Source organism: Falco biarmicus, chromosome 1 (assembly GCF_023638135.1).
Source record: "Falco biarmicus isolate bFalBia1 chromosome 1, bFalBia1.pri, whole genome shotgun sequence".
In the NCBI taxonomy this organism is placed as follows: Eukaryota; Metazoa; Chordata; class Aves; order Falconiformes; family Falconidae; genus Falco; species Falco biarmicus.
The window spans coordinates 17,991,537-18,009,071 of NC_079288.1; the positions used below are offsets into that span (position 1 = coordinate 17,991,537).

At 48.7% G+C, this 17,535-nt stretch overlaps 1 protein-coding gene across 1 annotated transcript in view; it reads right to left on the reverse strand.

Annotated features, from left to right (window-relative positions):
* The window catches only part of RPH3AL (rabphilin 3A like (without C2 domains)), a 51,623-nt gene that overhangs the window by 14,854 nt on the left and 19,234 nt on the right, over positions 1-17,535 (reverse strand). The window contains exons 6-8 of the mRNA XM_056353340.1: positions 11,381-11,555; positions 4,125-4,238; positions 3,479-3,661 (exon numbers count right to left, since the gene is read on the reverse strand). Coding sequence (XP_056209315.1) covers positions 3,479-3,661; positions 4,125-4,238; positions 11,381-11,555 — 472 coding nt within the window. The remainder of the gene's footprint in view (positions 1-3,478; positions 3,662-4,124; positions 4,239-11,380; positions 11,556-17,535) is intronic.

The window sequence follows — 17,535 nt, forward strand, 5'->3', positions numbered from 1 at the left end:
TCAGGAAACCCAGTATATAACTTCCCCCTTAACAGCTATCACGTTAGAGTGGGAACCTCCAGGAACTGGAGCTTGAGAAGAAGAAACACCAGACCCTCAACGCTTTTGAAAGGGTTTGAAAGCAGGTGGTAAAAAAAAATTAAAAAAAAATTGGCAGCCTCTCAACTCACCACTCTCTTCTGAAACTTTGGCTCATGGGCTAAGGTTGCCTAAATCCCAATGCAGCTCTGACAATGAGTCATTTTATGACAAACCCCAGGCTTCATTATCTGCCTCACCAAACCCCAGCCGGAGCCAGAGCAACACACTGGAAATCTACAAACTCTTCTTAATAGCTCCTTGTTTTCCCTTGGTCACAGAACCACGCTGTTGACTTGGGCCTTCAGGCTTAAAGAGCTAAGGACTATGACAGCAGCTGCATTTGCAGTACCATTCCCTAACTCCCTGTTCTGGTTGTAGCCTGGGATCTAAGGATGCTAAAGTGTTCTGCAAAGTTGCACTTGAGAGCAGAATTAGAGCAGAGGTGAGAAAAAGAAGTGGAAAGTCAGTCACGGGTAGAACAACACCTGAGGTGCTAATATGAAGCAAAAATTGCTCCCAACCCAGTGTTAAAAAGTTGCAGAGCCTTTCAGAAAAACTGTAGCAAAATATCCCTTTAATGTCCTCATCCTGCAGCTGAGGATCAGCAATTTAAATGAGAAAGGATCTTTGCCTCTTGCTCTGCTTTTGGGTCAGAGCAGAGCACAGGGACTGTCCCACAGGCAGGAAGATGCAGTGAAGAGTTTTGCTAATCTTGACATACAGCACTCATCGCTTCCACCACTCTTTAAAGAGAAGATCCACAAAAGCAGCCTCTGCGTTTTGGCACAGTGGCATCCAGAGAGACCCATCATGAAAAGCCCCTCACAGACAGATGAAGCTCTGTTCTAAAGATGGGGAGAAGCACTGCCACCTGCCCTGAGGATCCCAGTAGTTGTACACCTCCGACCTCCGGCATTGTGAACCCCTCTGCAGAGCAGGACACTTCCCAAGGGACTACAGGGCTCATTTTGCTCTTCTCTATTTTCTGCTCTTGCCAGGCTTCTGGCAAAGCATGGGGCATTCAGTATTGCAGCCTCCTGGATGTCTGATGTGCTCAAACCACCTGTTACAGAGCTCCACATAACATGAGGCCACAGAGTTGTATCACTGCATAATGCCGATTACTGAGTTCACACAGAATGGATCGCGATTGCCAATAGTTTGCTGCACAGATCACATCGTGGAAGCGTCTCTCCAGCTGGTCATGTTTAATGCTCTCAGAGTAAATGAACGCTGACCATGCTTACCCCTGCTGCTCACTTGCTGCATGGAGGCAAGGCCACATCCCAAACACATCAGAAGGAAAACAAACTCACTTTCCCTCTCTCCTCCTCACCCTGAAGTGCTGACAATGACCTACACTGGGACAGAGCATACAGCCGCAGCAAACAACACAGGCACATCACGTGCCTCCCACAACATACTCAGGTTCCAGCTTCACCTCCTTGCAGAGACCTTTGGCAGAGTCTCTTAACGCTGCCACACCAGCCCTCGCCCGCACCCACATTGTAGAAAGGCGTAATGCTGGCACAGGACAGGCTCTGTAGCTGTCCTGCCACCTCCTGCGGTCACAGAGCCACAGCCACAGTGCCACCTAACTTCCTGCAGGCCCGTAGCAACTCCCTGGCCCAGGAGGATACTTGGCTGGTGGCTGGTTCCCTGATGTGACATGACACAGAAAACTCTGCCCGCTGCCACCGTCCATTAGCTCCCAAGCCCACGCCTGCTGACTGCAGCCATCACCAGCTTCATTCCCTCCCCAGCACAGGCAAGCAAATACTTGCTGCTCTCTCCCTGCCTCCTTCCCCTGGCTGCGGGGCACGCAGAGCCCTCCTACAAAGGCACTTGCTGCTGCAGACACCACCTCTGAACAAAGTGCCCCTTCTGTAGGAAGACTGGGAAATAAATGACCCCAGACATAATACAGATCTTTACAGATACCCTCTAGTCACCCAGCCTGGCTTAACCTTTTCCTTAGCAGGATCTCTCAGGGGCTGTTTTAACTGGGCTCACGAGATTGCTATAGCTCTCATTTTTAAAAATATATGTCCATGCCGCCTGCCATCTTTAGCTCTCCCCAGCCTAGCAAGAAGAGGTTCCACTGGGAAGTGTTGACCCCTTGTGCCACGCTTTGCATATGAGGTTTTTAGCAGGAAAAAGGCATTTTTTGCCTCTGAGATATTGTTTGCACTGTCATGGCCAGGCAGCAGATACTTCAAAGAGCTGTCAGGAAAGCTCCAAAGTGCCAAGGGCTGTACAAACACACTGTCCAGGTGTGCATCCATCCAGCCTTCAGCACGGCCATACAGCACCAGCAGAAAGAACACCCAAGGGATCACACCTGCTATCGACCACCTGCTTCAATCCCACAGGACAACCTGCTGCTCTGCTCCAGCAAGCAGCAGAGCCAACACACAACAGGAATCACCCATCTCTTAATGCCACAGCCAACAGGGGCTTAAAACAAACTCCCCAGTCTGGGGCAGCAGTATGAACCAGAGAGAGAATGGACAGAGCAGAAGTATCACTCATCTGATTTGCTTTGTGAAAACTAACATTAAAGAAAACTGCAAGTCTCTGAAACTTGGGGAGGGAGGGAAGAGCAGAGAAACAATTTCATGCTGGCTATTTCTAGTGGGAAGCGTGGGGAGGGGGACTGTGACTCCATGTTGCACTGAAGGATAAACCTGCTCTCTCTAATCCAATTTGCACCTCAACATGCACAGCACAGAACAGGCTCAGGAACAAAAGGAGCGGCAATTCACAGGGCAGCAGGAACACTCTGGAGGGAGCAGCGCTAAACGATAACTTAAGGGGTTATTGACTAGATTAGCAAAACTGCAGAGAGAACACATTTGCATCTCTTTCAGCTGCTCCAGATCAGATGTGATAGCAGCCTCTGCTCTCACAGTCACTTAATTGTTCCATGGTTGTTGAGGGGGAAAAACTGTCTTCTTTTTTTGCACTGCAGAGTTCTGCAAAGAGTCATACTTGGCTTTAAGAGACACCTAACATTAGGAAAATTTTTATTCAGTCTCATAAAGCTGCTGGGCTTCTGCTTTGCTTCAGTAAAAGCTCAATCTGTTCTGCTGCTTCTGCAGGGCAGACAGGAGCTCCGGGCCTTTGCAGGGGGACAGACCCAAGCTATGGCTGCTCTTAGAGGTGGTTGTAGGCAGCTCCCACCCCAGACGATTACTCATGTTGCAGAATAGATTCTGCACTCAGGGAAGAGGGAAGGAGTGAGCTGTAATGCTGTGACAGCATCTGCCATGAGAAAAGCAGCATAGAAAAGAGATTCTGGGCCACAGCTTTGCCAGGTGTGCCTCTGAGAAAGCTGTGCTTTGAAGGAAGTCAGCCCTAAAAGCACGGATTTGCCCAGAGAGGAGCTTCAGCTTACCAGGAACTCTGCTACCAACATCACTGTCACGCCCATCTGCTGGCTGGTCGCTCTGGCAGCTCTCTGTAGCACTGAGGGCAGCGCCCTGCTCGCTGCCCAAGCTGCTGCGACTCCCCGAGAGGGTAGGGGAGTGGGTGCTCCCCAGCGCTCTGCCCATGGTCTGGCTGGGTTCCCTGATGGGTGCTGCAGGGACACAAGAGAGAGATGCTGCTGTGGGAGGGAGAAGGGGGTGCAGATGCTGGGCCAGATCCTCAGAGAGCAGCAGCCTTCCCGCTCCCATCCAGGAGCAGACTCAAAATCCAGGTCCTGTGCTCTGCTCCTAAAACAGCACCAGTGATTCCTGTGCTGTAAAGTCAGGAGTGAGGAGCTGGCTGGAAACAGGCTGACAGGTGGCCAGGAGCAGCTCCCAACTGCAAGGGCAAACACTGAATGGCTGCAGGCAATGGAGTGACCCACCACCTGTTTGACCCATTGATACTATTCCAGTGACAAAGGATCAGATCTTCACCTAGAACAGCTACAACCAGAAGGCTGCACCAGCGTAGGGCAGGCAAGAGGCTGAGCCAAAACCCGCAGTACAAAGAGCCGAACATTCAAGCACTTTACACTTCCCACCCTCCAGCCACAAGGAACAGCAAGTCCTCACCCAGTTCTGCTCCGCGCTTTCTGCCCTGTGAGCCTTTTGACCCTGCAGGTAAGGGCTTGTCATCCAGGCTGGAGGAACTGAACTCCGAGTCGCTCTCACTGTCACTAGAAACCACTGCAGAAGAGATCGGGGGGAGGAGAGGAGAGGAGACAGTCAGTTATTCACAATGTTCATAACACTTACCAAAGGGGGTGCCAGATGGATCCAAATTAAACATGAACAAATGCTGACTCGCTGAGCACATTCTCCCTCTTCAAAAGGAGCCTTACCTGCAGTTCCCCTACAGCTGTTCACTTTTCTTCTCAAACATGATGTGCTTTTACTTTTTACAGATGAATTATAACCACCACACACACTCCAGCAGTGCCAACACCTGAAGCAGATGCACACACCACCAGTGTTTCTTTCCTAAATCTGACTGGGACCATGGGGACCACACCACTCCTGTGCCACACTTTGCTGCCCAAAGCTCCCTGCTGCAAAGCCAAGGGCTCTGTGGCTTGGCTGGTCTGGGAGCTGGGCTCTGCTCCTGCTGACCCCTGTGCTGGCACACCAGGGAGCCCCCTCCTCCTGCTGTTTGCTGTCTCCCACACGGGGAACAACATGACAAGGGCTGGGCTGGGTACAAAGCTGGCTCCTGCCCAGCTGCCGGTTGCAGGGTCCTGGCTACACTGTAAGAGCATCCACATCTGAGTTATGTGGGGAGAGGAGCTGCCTTCCTCCAAGCTGCATTTCAAGTGCAGCAGTGCCTCTGTGGAGGCTCCAGTATCTAGGAGGAAAACACCAGATAAATACTGAGCACACCAAATAAAAAACCCTGCAGCAATTACATAAAGAACCAGTCTTACTAGCTTATCGTCCATGCAGCACTCATCCCTATCAGCACACTGCCCAGAACTATATTACTTCTATGCTCCCAAGGCTTAAAAGGCAAGGGTCATTCCTCTTCCTCAAGGAGACTGTTCCCTCATTTCAAGGCTGCTTTTTTTTTCTTCTTTGTTCCCACCTGAATCCTGGCCCTAATCCTGCTGTTTTCCACCCTCCATAGTTTCCACAGTGAGCTCATTTTGCCAGATAGAACTTCCCAAATTGGCAGGTTGTTTCCGCTTTTCCATGCAATTATGCAAGCACCTCTCCTGCTTATACCAGTGTAAGCATATCAACTGCCAGCTGCTCTGGGTAAAATGAGAAAGGTGTTTTTTCCAACTCCTGGGTTTTTGTAAAGGCCTGATCTCAAAACAGAAATTATGAGGCTGAGAAGGAAGCTAATGGGAAAACTGCTGTCTTTTGTTGAGGGATTGCACCTACAGCAGTTCTCTATCTGACCAAGGCAGATTCCAGCTCTCCTGGCAGCATAGAAGCCATTTCAAACAGTGGGTCACAATTTCTGGTAGGAAGTACAGTATTGGTTCATGTGGGATATAGAGTAGGCAACACTGGAAACTACAGCCTCTACTGTAGAGAAAGCGAGCCCCAACTATTTCTTTATATTCATCAGTATGTATTTATAAGCTCACATTCACAGAAGAAATGAGTTCCCTGTTCTGCTACTGAACAAATCTCTGTGCCCATGCTATGTTACTTGTAATGCCCAACCTCATGGCGCTGTCAGGCACAGGAGGGACGTGGGTGCACTGGTACAAGGTGATAACCATGGGGTAGCAAAGACAGCTGTCAGTTCATCTCTCTGTATAAGCCCTAAAATTTGCTACACAGTTTGCAGAGCTACAAACCCTTTAACACTGCCCAGGGCAAGAGGATGGGTATCCCTCCCCTCACACAGGCAAGCACAAGCTGTCGAACGTTTCTGCCAAGGACCTCTGCTCCTATATTCAGGCAGCAATCTGTACTACGCAAAATATTTTATTAAACCCCCCCATATATTAATACCTAAAATAGCGCTTTTCTGGAGTTAACATCTCTGAGGATATTAAAGCTGGCTGCCAGTATTATTGCAAAGCGTTATTGAGGTTGCGCTGGCGGGCAGCTCCCCACGCATGCCATTCTGATGGGAACCTCTGCACAGGGGGCAGGCTGCCAGGCCCCCTCCCTGCTGCTTGCACAGCCTTCCCCCCAGCATCGGCTCCTCCTGCCTGTGCAGCATTCCCCTCCTAGCACCATCTGAAATGGGAGCTCTCACCTGCAAGAAAAGGGGCTGTGGAGCTGAGCTGGGCAGAGAGCAAAGCCCCATTACATGCAGGAGGGGTGCGCTTCTGGCTAGGAGCCCTTAAAGCAAAGGTTTGGCTTTGGGTTTTGCTGTCTTAAAGGCAGCTATGCTACTTCCCCAAAGCTCCCTGGGAGAGGTGGGGGACTATATATAAATAGTGTTAATAACAACCCTACGTACCAGTACTTTGTCTTTTTTTTTTTTTTTGCTATAAAATCCAAATTTCAACTGTGAGAATCATCCTGACCATCCCACTACCCAATTATTCCCCCAGAAAATGCACTCCTGTCCTACTTGACCATCATCCTTCCTTGGCCTCCTGGATTCATGAAATCCATCACTTTAGAACCGCTCCTTCCCCCATGAATCCTTTAAAAATGCTGGAAGTCAGGATTTATTTGGAGAAGGCCCCAGTGAATCAATGGAGGTGACTTTAGTTGCCTTCCCTTCTGCCATTCAGCAGTTCAAAGAGGACCAGCACAAGAGGAGGAAAATATTAATGATGTGAAGGCACTTGCACCACAGGAGCAGCTCTATCTGCTCTCATTTTCTCTGCTGCCAATAAGAGTGTATTTTACCCACTATACCAATGTTTCCCTTTAAGGTAATTTTTCTCCCAAAGCTTCCAGACCTTCCGCTGGCACTTTCCAGAGCCCAGAAGTCGTAAATCTGGTGCTCCAGCAGTTGCTGATATATCAATAAGAGTCATTGGACAGCTGTACTTTCAAAAAATGTAACAGATTTATCCCTCTCCATCTCCAGCTGACTGAAAAAAGCTCATAAAAAAATATGCTGAGATAAAACTTGCAAGAAAAGCAGTATTCCCACAGGGAATGGATCGCTCATAGAGGGCCTGAACCTGCACAGCTGCTGCAAGAGCCCGTGATTCCTCCAACATGTGGTTCAACCTCCAAGACAGAGGTACCAGAGCCTTGTGGCACAGAGAGACACAGGGAATGGTGGAGGGCTGCCAGGCTGCAATTAACCTGTGCAGCAGAGAACATGGGGAGGCTGCGCTGAGGCCAAGGGGAAAGGCGCACCTTGACTGGGGTTGAGCTCTTATGTTAAACGTGTGTTTAGCACGGGCATGCCTGTGATGGGAAGAGCCAGCCGCGCTCACTCCCGCTGCCAAAGATACAGAAAAAGCACATGGGCATGCAGCAACAGCTCCAAACAGCTGCACATGCCCAGTGCAGCCAAGACATGCAGGGTGAGCAGGCTGAGGATGAGCCCCTGAGCACACAGCTCCCCTGCAGCACCTGTATCATCAGCCTTGGCAAACACAGCCTCCGGGGAGGCTGATAGCTCCCGGTCACTACGGGTGGAAGGATCGGAGATGAAGAGTTTATTACAACTCAAGTGTCTCACTGAGTGCAACTCCTATGCTAGATCATGCCCAGCACTGCCCACAGCCACAGGGACTTCTCCAAGCAGGAACAGGGGACTGGACCCAACTGCTCTTCCTTTCAGAAGGAGCACACATGCAGCTTTGGCACTGCCCAAACTTGTAGAGAAGTTGGATGACTCCCTCAGCAGCCTGCAAAGTACACTCCTCTCTGCTCCGTCAGTCAGGGATTTGACCTCCAGCACACAGATGCTGGACAAACGTGCTGCATGCCCGTACCCAGCCACTGCTCCTGTGCCTCTGACAGTGCTGAGCCCAGCACATCGCATTGCTTGGCAACAGGACTAGAGCACACTGCAATGGGAGAAACCACCAGAGGCGAGCAGAGCAGCAGGCAGCCCTCATGCCAAACAGTGCAATAGCTCGGGCATCACATTTCTTTTTTCCATACAGATGCACTACATTTTTTTCTGCAGAACTCAAGAGTTTAGAAGAAGGAAAGCCCTGCTGCTTATTGCTTCCCACCCCCTGATGGCCCCATCCTGCCTGACACAGTGCAGAAACCCACCCACATTCCACCGCATGGAGCAGAGCTTGTTCCCCAGCATAAGAAATATTACTGCTATTCTCCCCATGACAATACATTTGTGCCTTAACTAATAGCAGGGTTCCCATGGCAACTGCTTGTTTATTACAAAAAAACTAAAGGCAACAGCAAATCCCAGTGTCAATGAGCACGAGAGAAATAATGGGTGTGTAAAAATAAAACTTCTTCCTGGTGGGTTGGATTTTTCTTCCAAGAGGCACGTTCCTGCAGTCCCTCAGTCCCACTGCCTTCCCACCCTCCTGCAGCAGGAGCAGCTGGTACCCAGGGCCTGGCACTGAACACTTCCTTTTGAGGGGGAAAAAGGGACACCTGAGGTTTGTCTCATCCCTGCTGAAAGGCAGCTCCTGGCATGGTGGATGTCAAAAGGACAACCACAGCTCCTCTCTCCCAGGCTCACGGGGGCTGTGCTGGGACATGGCTGCGTCCATGCTGGTCCCACTTCACTTGAATCCCTTAATAGCTGAGACAGCTCCTTCAGCACCTGGGGAGGTGAGTGGTGGGGTTAGACATGGCTGGCCAAGATAATGGAAACCCCACCGAGAGCAGCCTGTCAGTCAGGCACGTTAAATGCCAGAGCTTGCTCCTGAGAACATCCTGCCAAACAAGCAACAAAACTTTACTCAGTGCCGAAAGGACATGTTCAGATGAGGGTGTACAAGGTGTGAGATAAAAAACGCTATCAGCCAGGCAGAGGTAAGGTAGGCTGCCTTGTCAGCCATGGCCTCAAAGCTCAGTCCAGGCCCAGGCCCAAATTCACACTGGCAGTATCACAGCTACATCATCTCCATCAGGGAAGGCAGCTGCCCTGTACCTTGCAGAGGTTTCAGATGACAAACAGCAAAAGTCTCAGCACTGGCAGGTGAAAAAGAGTTAAACAGAGGGGCAACATGTACAAGCTCACAGCTTCAGAGATGAATTACAGCCCACGGGCTCATTCAAAGCTGTCCATAGGACAGGCAGCCTAACAGAGAAGGGCAACAAGGTAAGAAAGCACCAGAAAATAAAACCATCAATCAATATTATCCAGCCAATAGAACAAGAGCCAGCTGAAAATCAAAGCACAGGGAGAAAGGCAGCTCAACACTCACTTCAAAGCTTACAAAAGGCCACTTTGCTGTCTTCCACCTGCTCCTTTGCTCCTCCTGCCAGTATTCAGGGGTAGGCCTTCTCCCAAACGGAGAAGGAAACTGGAGAGGAGGAGGCTCAGGGGAGATCTTATTGCTCTCTACAACTACCTGAAGGGAGGTTGTAGACAGGTGGGGGTAGGTCTCTTCTCCCTGATAACAACTGATAGGACAAGATAAAATGGCCTCAAGTTGCACCAGAAGAGGTTTAGATTGAATATTAAGAAAAATTTCTTCACTGAAAGGGTGGTCAAGCATTAGAACAGGCTGCCCAGGGAGGTGGTGGAATCACCATCCCTAGAAGTGTTTAAAAGACATGTAGATGCAGTGCTTAGTGGCATGGTTTAGTGATGGACTTGGCAGTTCTGGGTTAATGGTTGGACTTGATGATCCTAAAGGTCTTTTCCAACCTAAATGATTCTATGATTCTATGAAAACAAAACTAAAAAGCTGAACTAAAAAGCAGGCCAGTCTGGGCTCAACATCTTTAACTCATAATGCTATCTGTATCGCATGAAGAGAAAATATCTCATCATTCAAGTTCAATTGCTAAGACAACTCCTTCTAAGCATCTCCTGAAAGGAAGCACAACCATCTATTGTTGATCTAATTTGTCTTTAATTACAAAAGTTACAGTAGGGCTGAGAGTGCTTTTCTAGCTGGTGCCTGAAGAGAAGATTTGTAAACCCAAGCCTCCTGAGTCCTCTTTATTAAAAGGTTATTTCCCCCTGCACTACTGGTAAGATTTATCTTGATGTGGAAGAGTGTATGCTGCCATGATGCTGAAGAGGTCTTCTCCAATTGAGGGGATCTAATAGCAAAAGACAGAAGGCAAGAGAGGCCAGACAGTCCTGCTAACCCACACCAGAAAGAAATTAAAAGAAATCAAAGCAGACTGGCAGCAGCTTTAATTCTGTACCATCCATCCGCTGCTGTGCTAATAGCCCTGAGTGCTCAGCTTCTCAGTGCCAAGCTGCCGTTTCCCCACAGCTGGTTACAGGCACAGCACCGGAGTGGGTATATGAGCAGCGACAGGGTGGGCAGATGGAAGAATCAGGGGAAAGAAGTCCTACAAGGCAGCGCTGTGAATGGGATCTGACGCAGCAGTGATCCAAGACGCCACATGTGATACAACAGTCTACTTAAATCAAGGTCTACCTCAAAGAACAGGGATGCGAGTGCCGAAGCTAATAAATCGTCAGGCTTGTCAGTGCTTTGGCCCCATCCCTGCACAGAGCTAAGTTAATCAACAGCTTCTCTGGGACACGTTTGAAGACCAACTCAGCCTTGAGCTGATGCAAACATCAGCCCCCTCCCCAAAGCCTGGGGAAGGAGCTTCACCCTCTTCCAGCCTGACCTGTTCAGGGGGTCAGGCACAAAAGGACACAGCCAGCACGAGCTTGCTCCTGTCCACTGACCGTAAAAGAGTATCTCTCCCACTTGCTCCAGGCCCCCAGGAAGACCCCAGGGAGATGCTGGCAGTTTAATTTCTAACCCAGCTCAAAGCAACTTGAGATATCCACCCAAAGGTGCTCTGTAGAGCATCAGAAGCAAGCAGCCCCAAGAAGGGAGGGAATGAGATGAGCCTTTTGTCAGCCTCACCAGCACAATACTGTCCATCCGTGGCATCACCCTATGTAGTTCAGCAGGAGGAGCTCTTTGGGCTGTGACTGCAGACAGGTGTCTGCTTCACGGCTCATCCCTCCCTTGGCAGTCCCAGCAAAACAGTGGGGGCTGCAAGGAATGGAGGAAAGAAGGGTGGACTGAAGGACAGGGAGTCCAGGCAGGCTGGGGCTAGCCTGGGCCACCAATGTGCACTGAAGTAACAGTGAACCTGAAAAGCATACCACAGCATAAAAAAACCAAACACTGCCCACACAGTAAGCAAACCACATCTTATGCACTATCCCTCACCTCTGAGAGAGCCTCTCCTATTAACTGAATCCTGCTAGCGACAGCAGAAGGCAGGTCCTTCCCTCCACCTGCTTCCCAGGCACAAAACTGACAACAAACCTTTTCCCCTGGCCCAGGTGAAGGATCGGCTGGTCCCAACGCTCTCTGCCTCTGGCACAGCTGGCTCACTTTGCCAAGGCTGCGAGTGCAGCTCACTGGATTTGCTGCTGCTCTTCAAAGGCGTGATGTACTTGGGCAGCCCTTTGTAGAACCACGCACCAGACCTCTTCCAAACCTGTTAAGAGACAGACAACACCTTAAGCCTGGGTTTTTACAGCAAGAGAGCACAGCCAGCACCAGATGAGCTCCCCATCAAGCTCAGCCCAACCACTCCCTATGACCTACCCTGACCACACTCAAACACAGGGGGAGGGCAAGGCTTCCAAGTCCACAGAGCCCAATGGTTCCCTCTGCACGCTGCAACTACCAGAACATCCCAGATTCCTCCCACACCTTGTCAGCCCACTTTCACCTCAGTCCTTCTTCCACCACTACAAAAAAACATCACAAATTTGAATAAGTAGCAGGCATAGACTGAAGGAGGAGCAGAAGGTGATCATGCAAACCAAAGAGCTTCTTATGCTCTCTGGGTTGTCAAGACTAGATGTTTCTCTGATGCCATGTTTGAGTCAAACACGTGTTTCCAGGCTTACTACAAGGATATCAGGATGAAGTTCCCTGGCCTGCACTAAGCAACAGGCAGTTCAGATGCTGCAACTGTTGCTTTCCCATTGGGAATGCACAAAAAGAAAAGCTTCCCAGGGACACGTCATACATGCTCTGCTTAGAGTAAAACATGTCTTGCACTGGCTGGAGGGGCAGCAAGCCCTGGCAAATCTCTCCTCCTGGGCCAGGTCCCTTAACCTAGGTTGCTTCTGAAAGAGTCAAAGACCCATAGCAGCAGGGGGATGCAAGCGGCAACACCAGGACAGCAGAAACACTGCCTTGTGCCGTACTGAATGGCACAACCTTGGCATTCATTTCAGAGTAATTCAGGCCAAGGCAGATCATTTAACAAGTGTGCTTGAAAACCCCAGAACAAGAAGAACGACACTCAAATAACCTGAACCTGCAGCGGGAAATGGACTGCGAGCACTAAACTGTAATATCTCCTTTAAGAACGCCCTCTACTCTCCAATTTAGTTTTAATGCAGTTTATGATGAAGGAGCTCTATTAAGTATATTTAATATAAAGCCTGCTGTGAGCCAGAGGAAGGGAAAAGGATGGCAATTCAGACAAGGAGAAATGGCCTCTAAAAACCTAATTCTTCTGTGCCTTCCAGCAGCCTAATAATGAGCTAATGAGACAGTCAGGGCAAAAATAAGTTAATATAGTAAAAACATAATTTTCTATTTCATGCAGAGGGGTAGAAACCTTGCACTTCTGCTCAGAGTGAAGGAGATCATCAGTGTTTCTACTCCAAGTTCCCAGAGCATTTTGCATATAGTATCACCATGATGGCAATGGGTGCAAATGCAGATACCTCAGTTACAGCAAAACATTTGCAATCTGCATTTAGGGCTTAATCAAAGCAGAGGGCAGGGGCACTGGCACTCATGAGAAGTTCTTCTCATGCAGACACAAGAAGCAGGACACCACTGTCACCATCCCACTGATGGGACGAGATTGCTCAGCAGGTTGCCTGGTTCCTAGTCCAGAGCCATCAACGGAGAGCTAAAATACCTGCATTTGGAGTCTTGAAAGCCAAGTAAAGGCAATTTGAATTTAGAGGGGAACCTGGTAGTATGCTTTTTAAAAGAAGAGCACACAGTAGAAGAAAGCACAATATTGCCGTGATCCAGCATGCACATCAATTACTGCAAGTGTGCAAGAGAGGCGCTCGCATGCACCATAGCAGGATCTAGAAACCAGGAGGTGAGAGCATCCTGCAACTACACCAACATTTCCCTGCTAAGCAACAGCCCAGTGGGACAGCAAGTCTGCCATCCAAGCAAAAAGCTGGGAAGCCAATTCCCCAGAGAGAAGACTGCAAGTTCCTCTTCTGCAGAGGGGGCCTTGACAGGCAGGACACTTTACCAGCTCCTTCAACAGCACACAAATAGCCAAAACAGCAACCTAGCCAGTCAAGGCACAAGCTGACACAGTTCCTTCTGTCCCCTCTGCTAGCATGTAGGGACTGCACAGCACTTGGTACAGCTTGTACAACAGCACACACCCGTGCAGCACAGAGACCCTGGAGCAATGTGCTCTGCTATCCCCACAAAATCAAGAATAGGGAAATGCAATACATTTTTTAAACCTGGGACAGACATCTCTACATGGAGCTTACCCCACTGCAACTCAACTCAACATACACCATGCAGGAACTGCAGACTGTGCAAGCCCTGGACTCCCTTGTCTCAGAAAGGCAGGAGGCCTTGGGAGCAGCTGCACGTGCAGGACAGAGGGCAGAACAAGGACCGCTGCAGCCACGGGGTTTGCACCCCTATCAGTGCCATGGCTTGAGGAAGGCAGGTTGTCCATTGCCTGCTGCACACTGGGTAGCTGGGGCACAAGCAGCTTCGCCACACAAACTGCCAGAAGCAGCTTCTTATAGCCCTTATCTGAACAGACCTTGCAACATCTGTAATTTAATTTGAAGCACTGAAGAGACCTATTATCTTCAGGCGAACTACAATTTAGACACACCATAAAACCAATCAGACACAGCAAGGACTGCTGTAAGAAAAGACTGGTCACCCCCAGGTTTCTCACTACGCCAAAGCAAGTCCAGTTATAGAAGGAGTTAATGATATAATACACCCAGCTCTGATGTAGTAACAGTAGTATAAAATTGATTATATGCATATATATTCACTTTCAATTGGTGCTTCTAATAAGAGTTTAGACTCATTACAGTAGTACTGAAATTGTTTTGAGATCAGCTCTAAAATAGCTGCAGCAAGATGCTCTCCCCTTTATTAATTTAGTACCTCTGCTCCCCCCAGGTTAGCAGCATGCCCCATCTGAAACAATTGCGGTTCACTTTCTGTTCTGCACATGGGCACACAGGTTAGTTTTAGCATCCATGCATCAAAACAAATCGATGCTGCTGACTGCTATTGATGGCAGTTCATTGATCGCCAAGAGTCGCCTGACAGCAGAATTCTTGCTTGATTTTAAATTAATAAATCTATAACAGTGCTTCAAGAATAAAACTCCTGTTTATCAGCAAGAACTTGCTCTTTCCAGGGAGAGAATTTTGGTCCCACCAGTCCTGTTGACACATAAGGTGAAATCTGGCCCCCACAGCAGCCCAAGTTTGGGTGAAGCTGGAATAGCTTCCGCAAGAGGGAAAGCCAGCCCCTTCCAGTCTCACGCAACAACCCAATTTTACGTAACATTGATTGTGCTTCAGTGCTTGATGCTTGACAGAGAGGACTAAAGATCTGTATCTGCATTATCTCAGATCAGGACATGGTGGCCCAGCAGGTGGCTCAGGACAGAGCAGCCACACCATCGTTCACCAGCAGTGACTGTCCCGGCTCACTGTGCTCAAAATGGCCCAGCCAAACACAATCAAAATCCACACTAAATACTGACTGCCTTCAGGATCCTGTCCTTCTGCCTCCCCTGACACCTAAACTACCCTAAAGCTAAGGGGGCAGGACACAGGGGAGAAGAGCTACTTTAGTAACATACTCCCTTTTTTTATTACTTCAAACCAATTTAATGGCCATGGCAAGTCCAGAGAGCTCAATACTTTTTATAACCCTGATAATATTCCTATTAAATTTGCACCAAGCCGTCATTGCAGTTACAGGATGAGCCAGTCAGAAGTAGATGCGTATTTTTATCTAGCACATTCAAGTGCAGTCTGTAAATGGGACCTAATGGAGAATCACTGGGCCCTGGTGAAAAGCATGTTACTGCTTAACTTCTCTGTCCTCCTTCTCTGAACATACAAGTGCTAAAACAAGCTCCTAAACAGAGAAAACATTAGGACTTGCTGATGAAGGGACAGGATCACAGCTGAAGGAATCGTAACAAACAAATGCAGTCCCCCCCGAGTTTGCTTCACCAAACCACAAGTCCCCTAAACAGAGATGCTTAGAAAGGATCTTTGCTGCAAAACCACATTTTGCTCTACCACCTACTGCTTGCCACTCAGTAGCTGTTCTCATTCTGCAGCCCCCTTCCTTCGCAGCAGCCCAGGCTGGGCAAGAGGAAAACAGCTACCTTTAGCTTCTCATGCTGACACCAGCATTATTCACGCAACTTCCCAGCAGCCCAGGGGAGCAGGTTCTTGTGGGATACGATGCTTAACAAAAGGCACCTGCAAATGCAACCACCCCAGGAGGACTTCATTGCCTTTGCCCTCACGCAGCACATGCCCACATGCTCACTTTGTCCCAGCTCTCCACCATGGTTCTGGCACGCTGCAAACCACTGGCAGGGAGAAAGAGCAAACGCTCTTCAGCTTTGTTATTTGCATTCATCTGCTTTTCCATAACACAGAGATTTCCAATTACATTATTTACAGCAATCTGTTGTCAACTCCCACATTCAGCACTTGAGGATGAAGAAAATTAAAAGGCAGTGAAATTGCTATTCGTAGCTTTGTTTCCGGAATAGCAAAATCTATCACACCTCTGACCCCAACGTTTCTCAAGCTGCAATGGCTGCCAGCCTTCAATGATTTATCATTCCACTCTCAATCAGGCCTCTTTTTTTCCTTGTGGGTCTATTCTAGAGGACACTATTTTGAGTCTAACCACTTGCTACCACCCCCAAAATAATATGGCAGGCTATTGATGAGTTCTTTGAATTGCAAACAGGTGCACATCACTTCAATTCAATCCAGAGTCACCCAAAATAAACACTCCATCAGTACGGTATTTTGCCAAGAAATCATCATGCCAGGCAGGAATAACCCTGGCCTATGGTGGTTTATGATGTTCAAAACGGTATGAGTGTACATCTGAAAAGGGAAGCCCTGGGGGCAAAAGGGGAGGACACAATTCCATTCCTCCAGCACAGTAATCTTCTTCCTCTGCATGGTTTATTGCGATAAACCAAGAAATGCAGCCAGCCATGAAAATGCCGTTTAGCGAAGGAGAAGAAATTAACGGTAAAGTGAAGCAGAGGGGGCAAATTAAAACTTTAACAGGTCCCTGATAGCTGACACTCTCTTTCATATTCAATGGGGTTTAAAAAAAGCTGTCTCCCCCCACCCTACTTAAACTGTTTTCATTATCACTACAATTTTGGATGTGTCAATTCAAATGTAAATGTGCATGAATGCTTCCAAGAGGATTTTAATTACGATGATAGCATCGCTAATTACAGATTAAAAAAAAAAATATGTAATGTGGCAGTTCAGGAAGGTGCTTTGCAGAACCTGGTGGTATCACTCAAAACAAGGCTATGCAGAGAGTTAAACTAGGCAGGGATTTGACAAAACACAGCAGGTCCCATTTCCCTTTCAAGCCAGGAGGCGACAGGGGGACTTCAGCTACACTCGACTAATTCAACATGGGCATTGCTGCCCAAGCTATCAAAGCTCACGTGCTCTGCCAGAGGCCTGGCAGCAGGGAATCATTCCAGCTGTATACATGCCCACCACAGCTCCTCCCAGGCAAGTTTTGCTCCTCTGACAGCTGCTGCAATAAGCCCATTTTGCTGGAGGACTTGCTCCCTTTCTGCACTGTTATTTCTGTGGGTGCATCAGTGCATCACTGCTTCACGGCCACGTTAGCAAACAGGCTCACTGCAAACCTGTGCCAATGTCTGCTGCAGTAGACATCAGCACCCTGATCATGCCACGGGATTTCATACACATGCAGAAATAGGACTGCCCCAAGGAGGATCAGCCCTCCACATTCACTCTCCATAAAGGCAATGCAAGACACAAAGCCAAGAAAGGCAACGCAGCACATGGAAGAGGGCAGAAGGAAGGGATATTCTTGCCCTCCAAAGTGTATGAAAGCTTGACCAAATTTGCTTCAACGCTTGCTTGCAGGAACAATAAACATGATCCACACTTGGTTTAATTCCACTGCCCTCAGAAGACATTGCAAAGAAAAACATCCACAAAATCCTTGAAGAACAGAAACAGGGTTTCAGATGCCTTGGCAAACAGCTAGGACAAGTGGTACTTCCAACAAGCCAGTTCTGGCCTGAAGCAGGTGAGGTCTATCTTATTGCAGGATGAAGAGATGCACTTATGATGTAGGGGTCCTTGGGGATGTCCTCTTTGCCAGTAGGAACATCC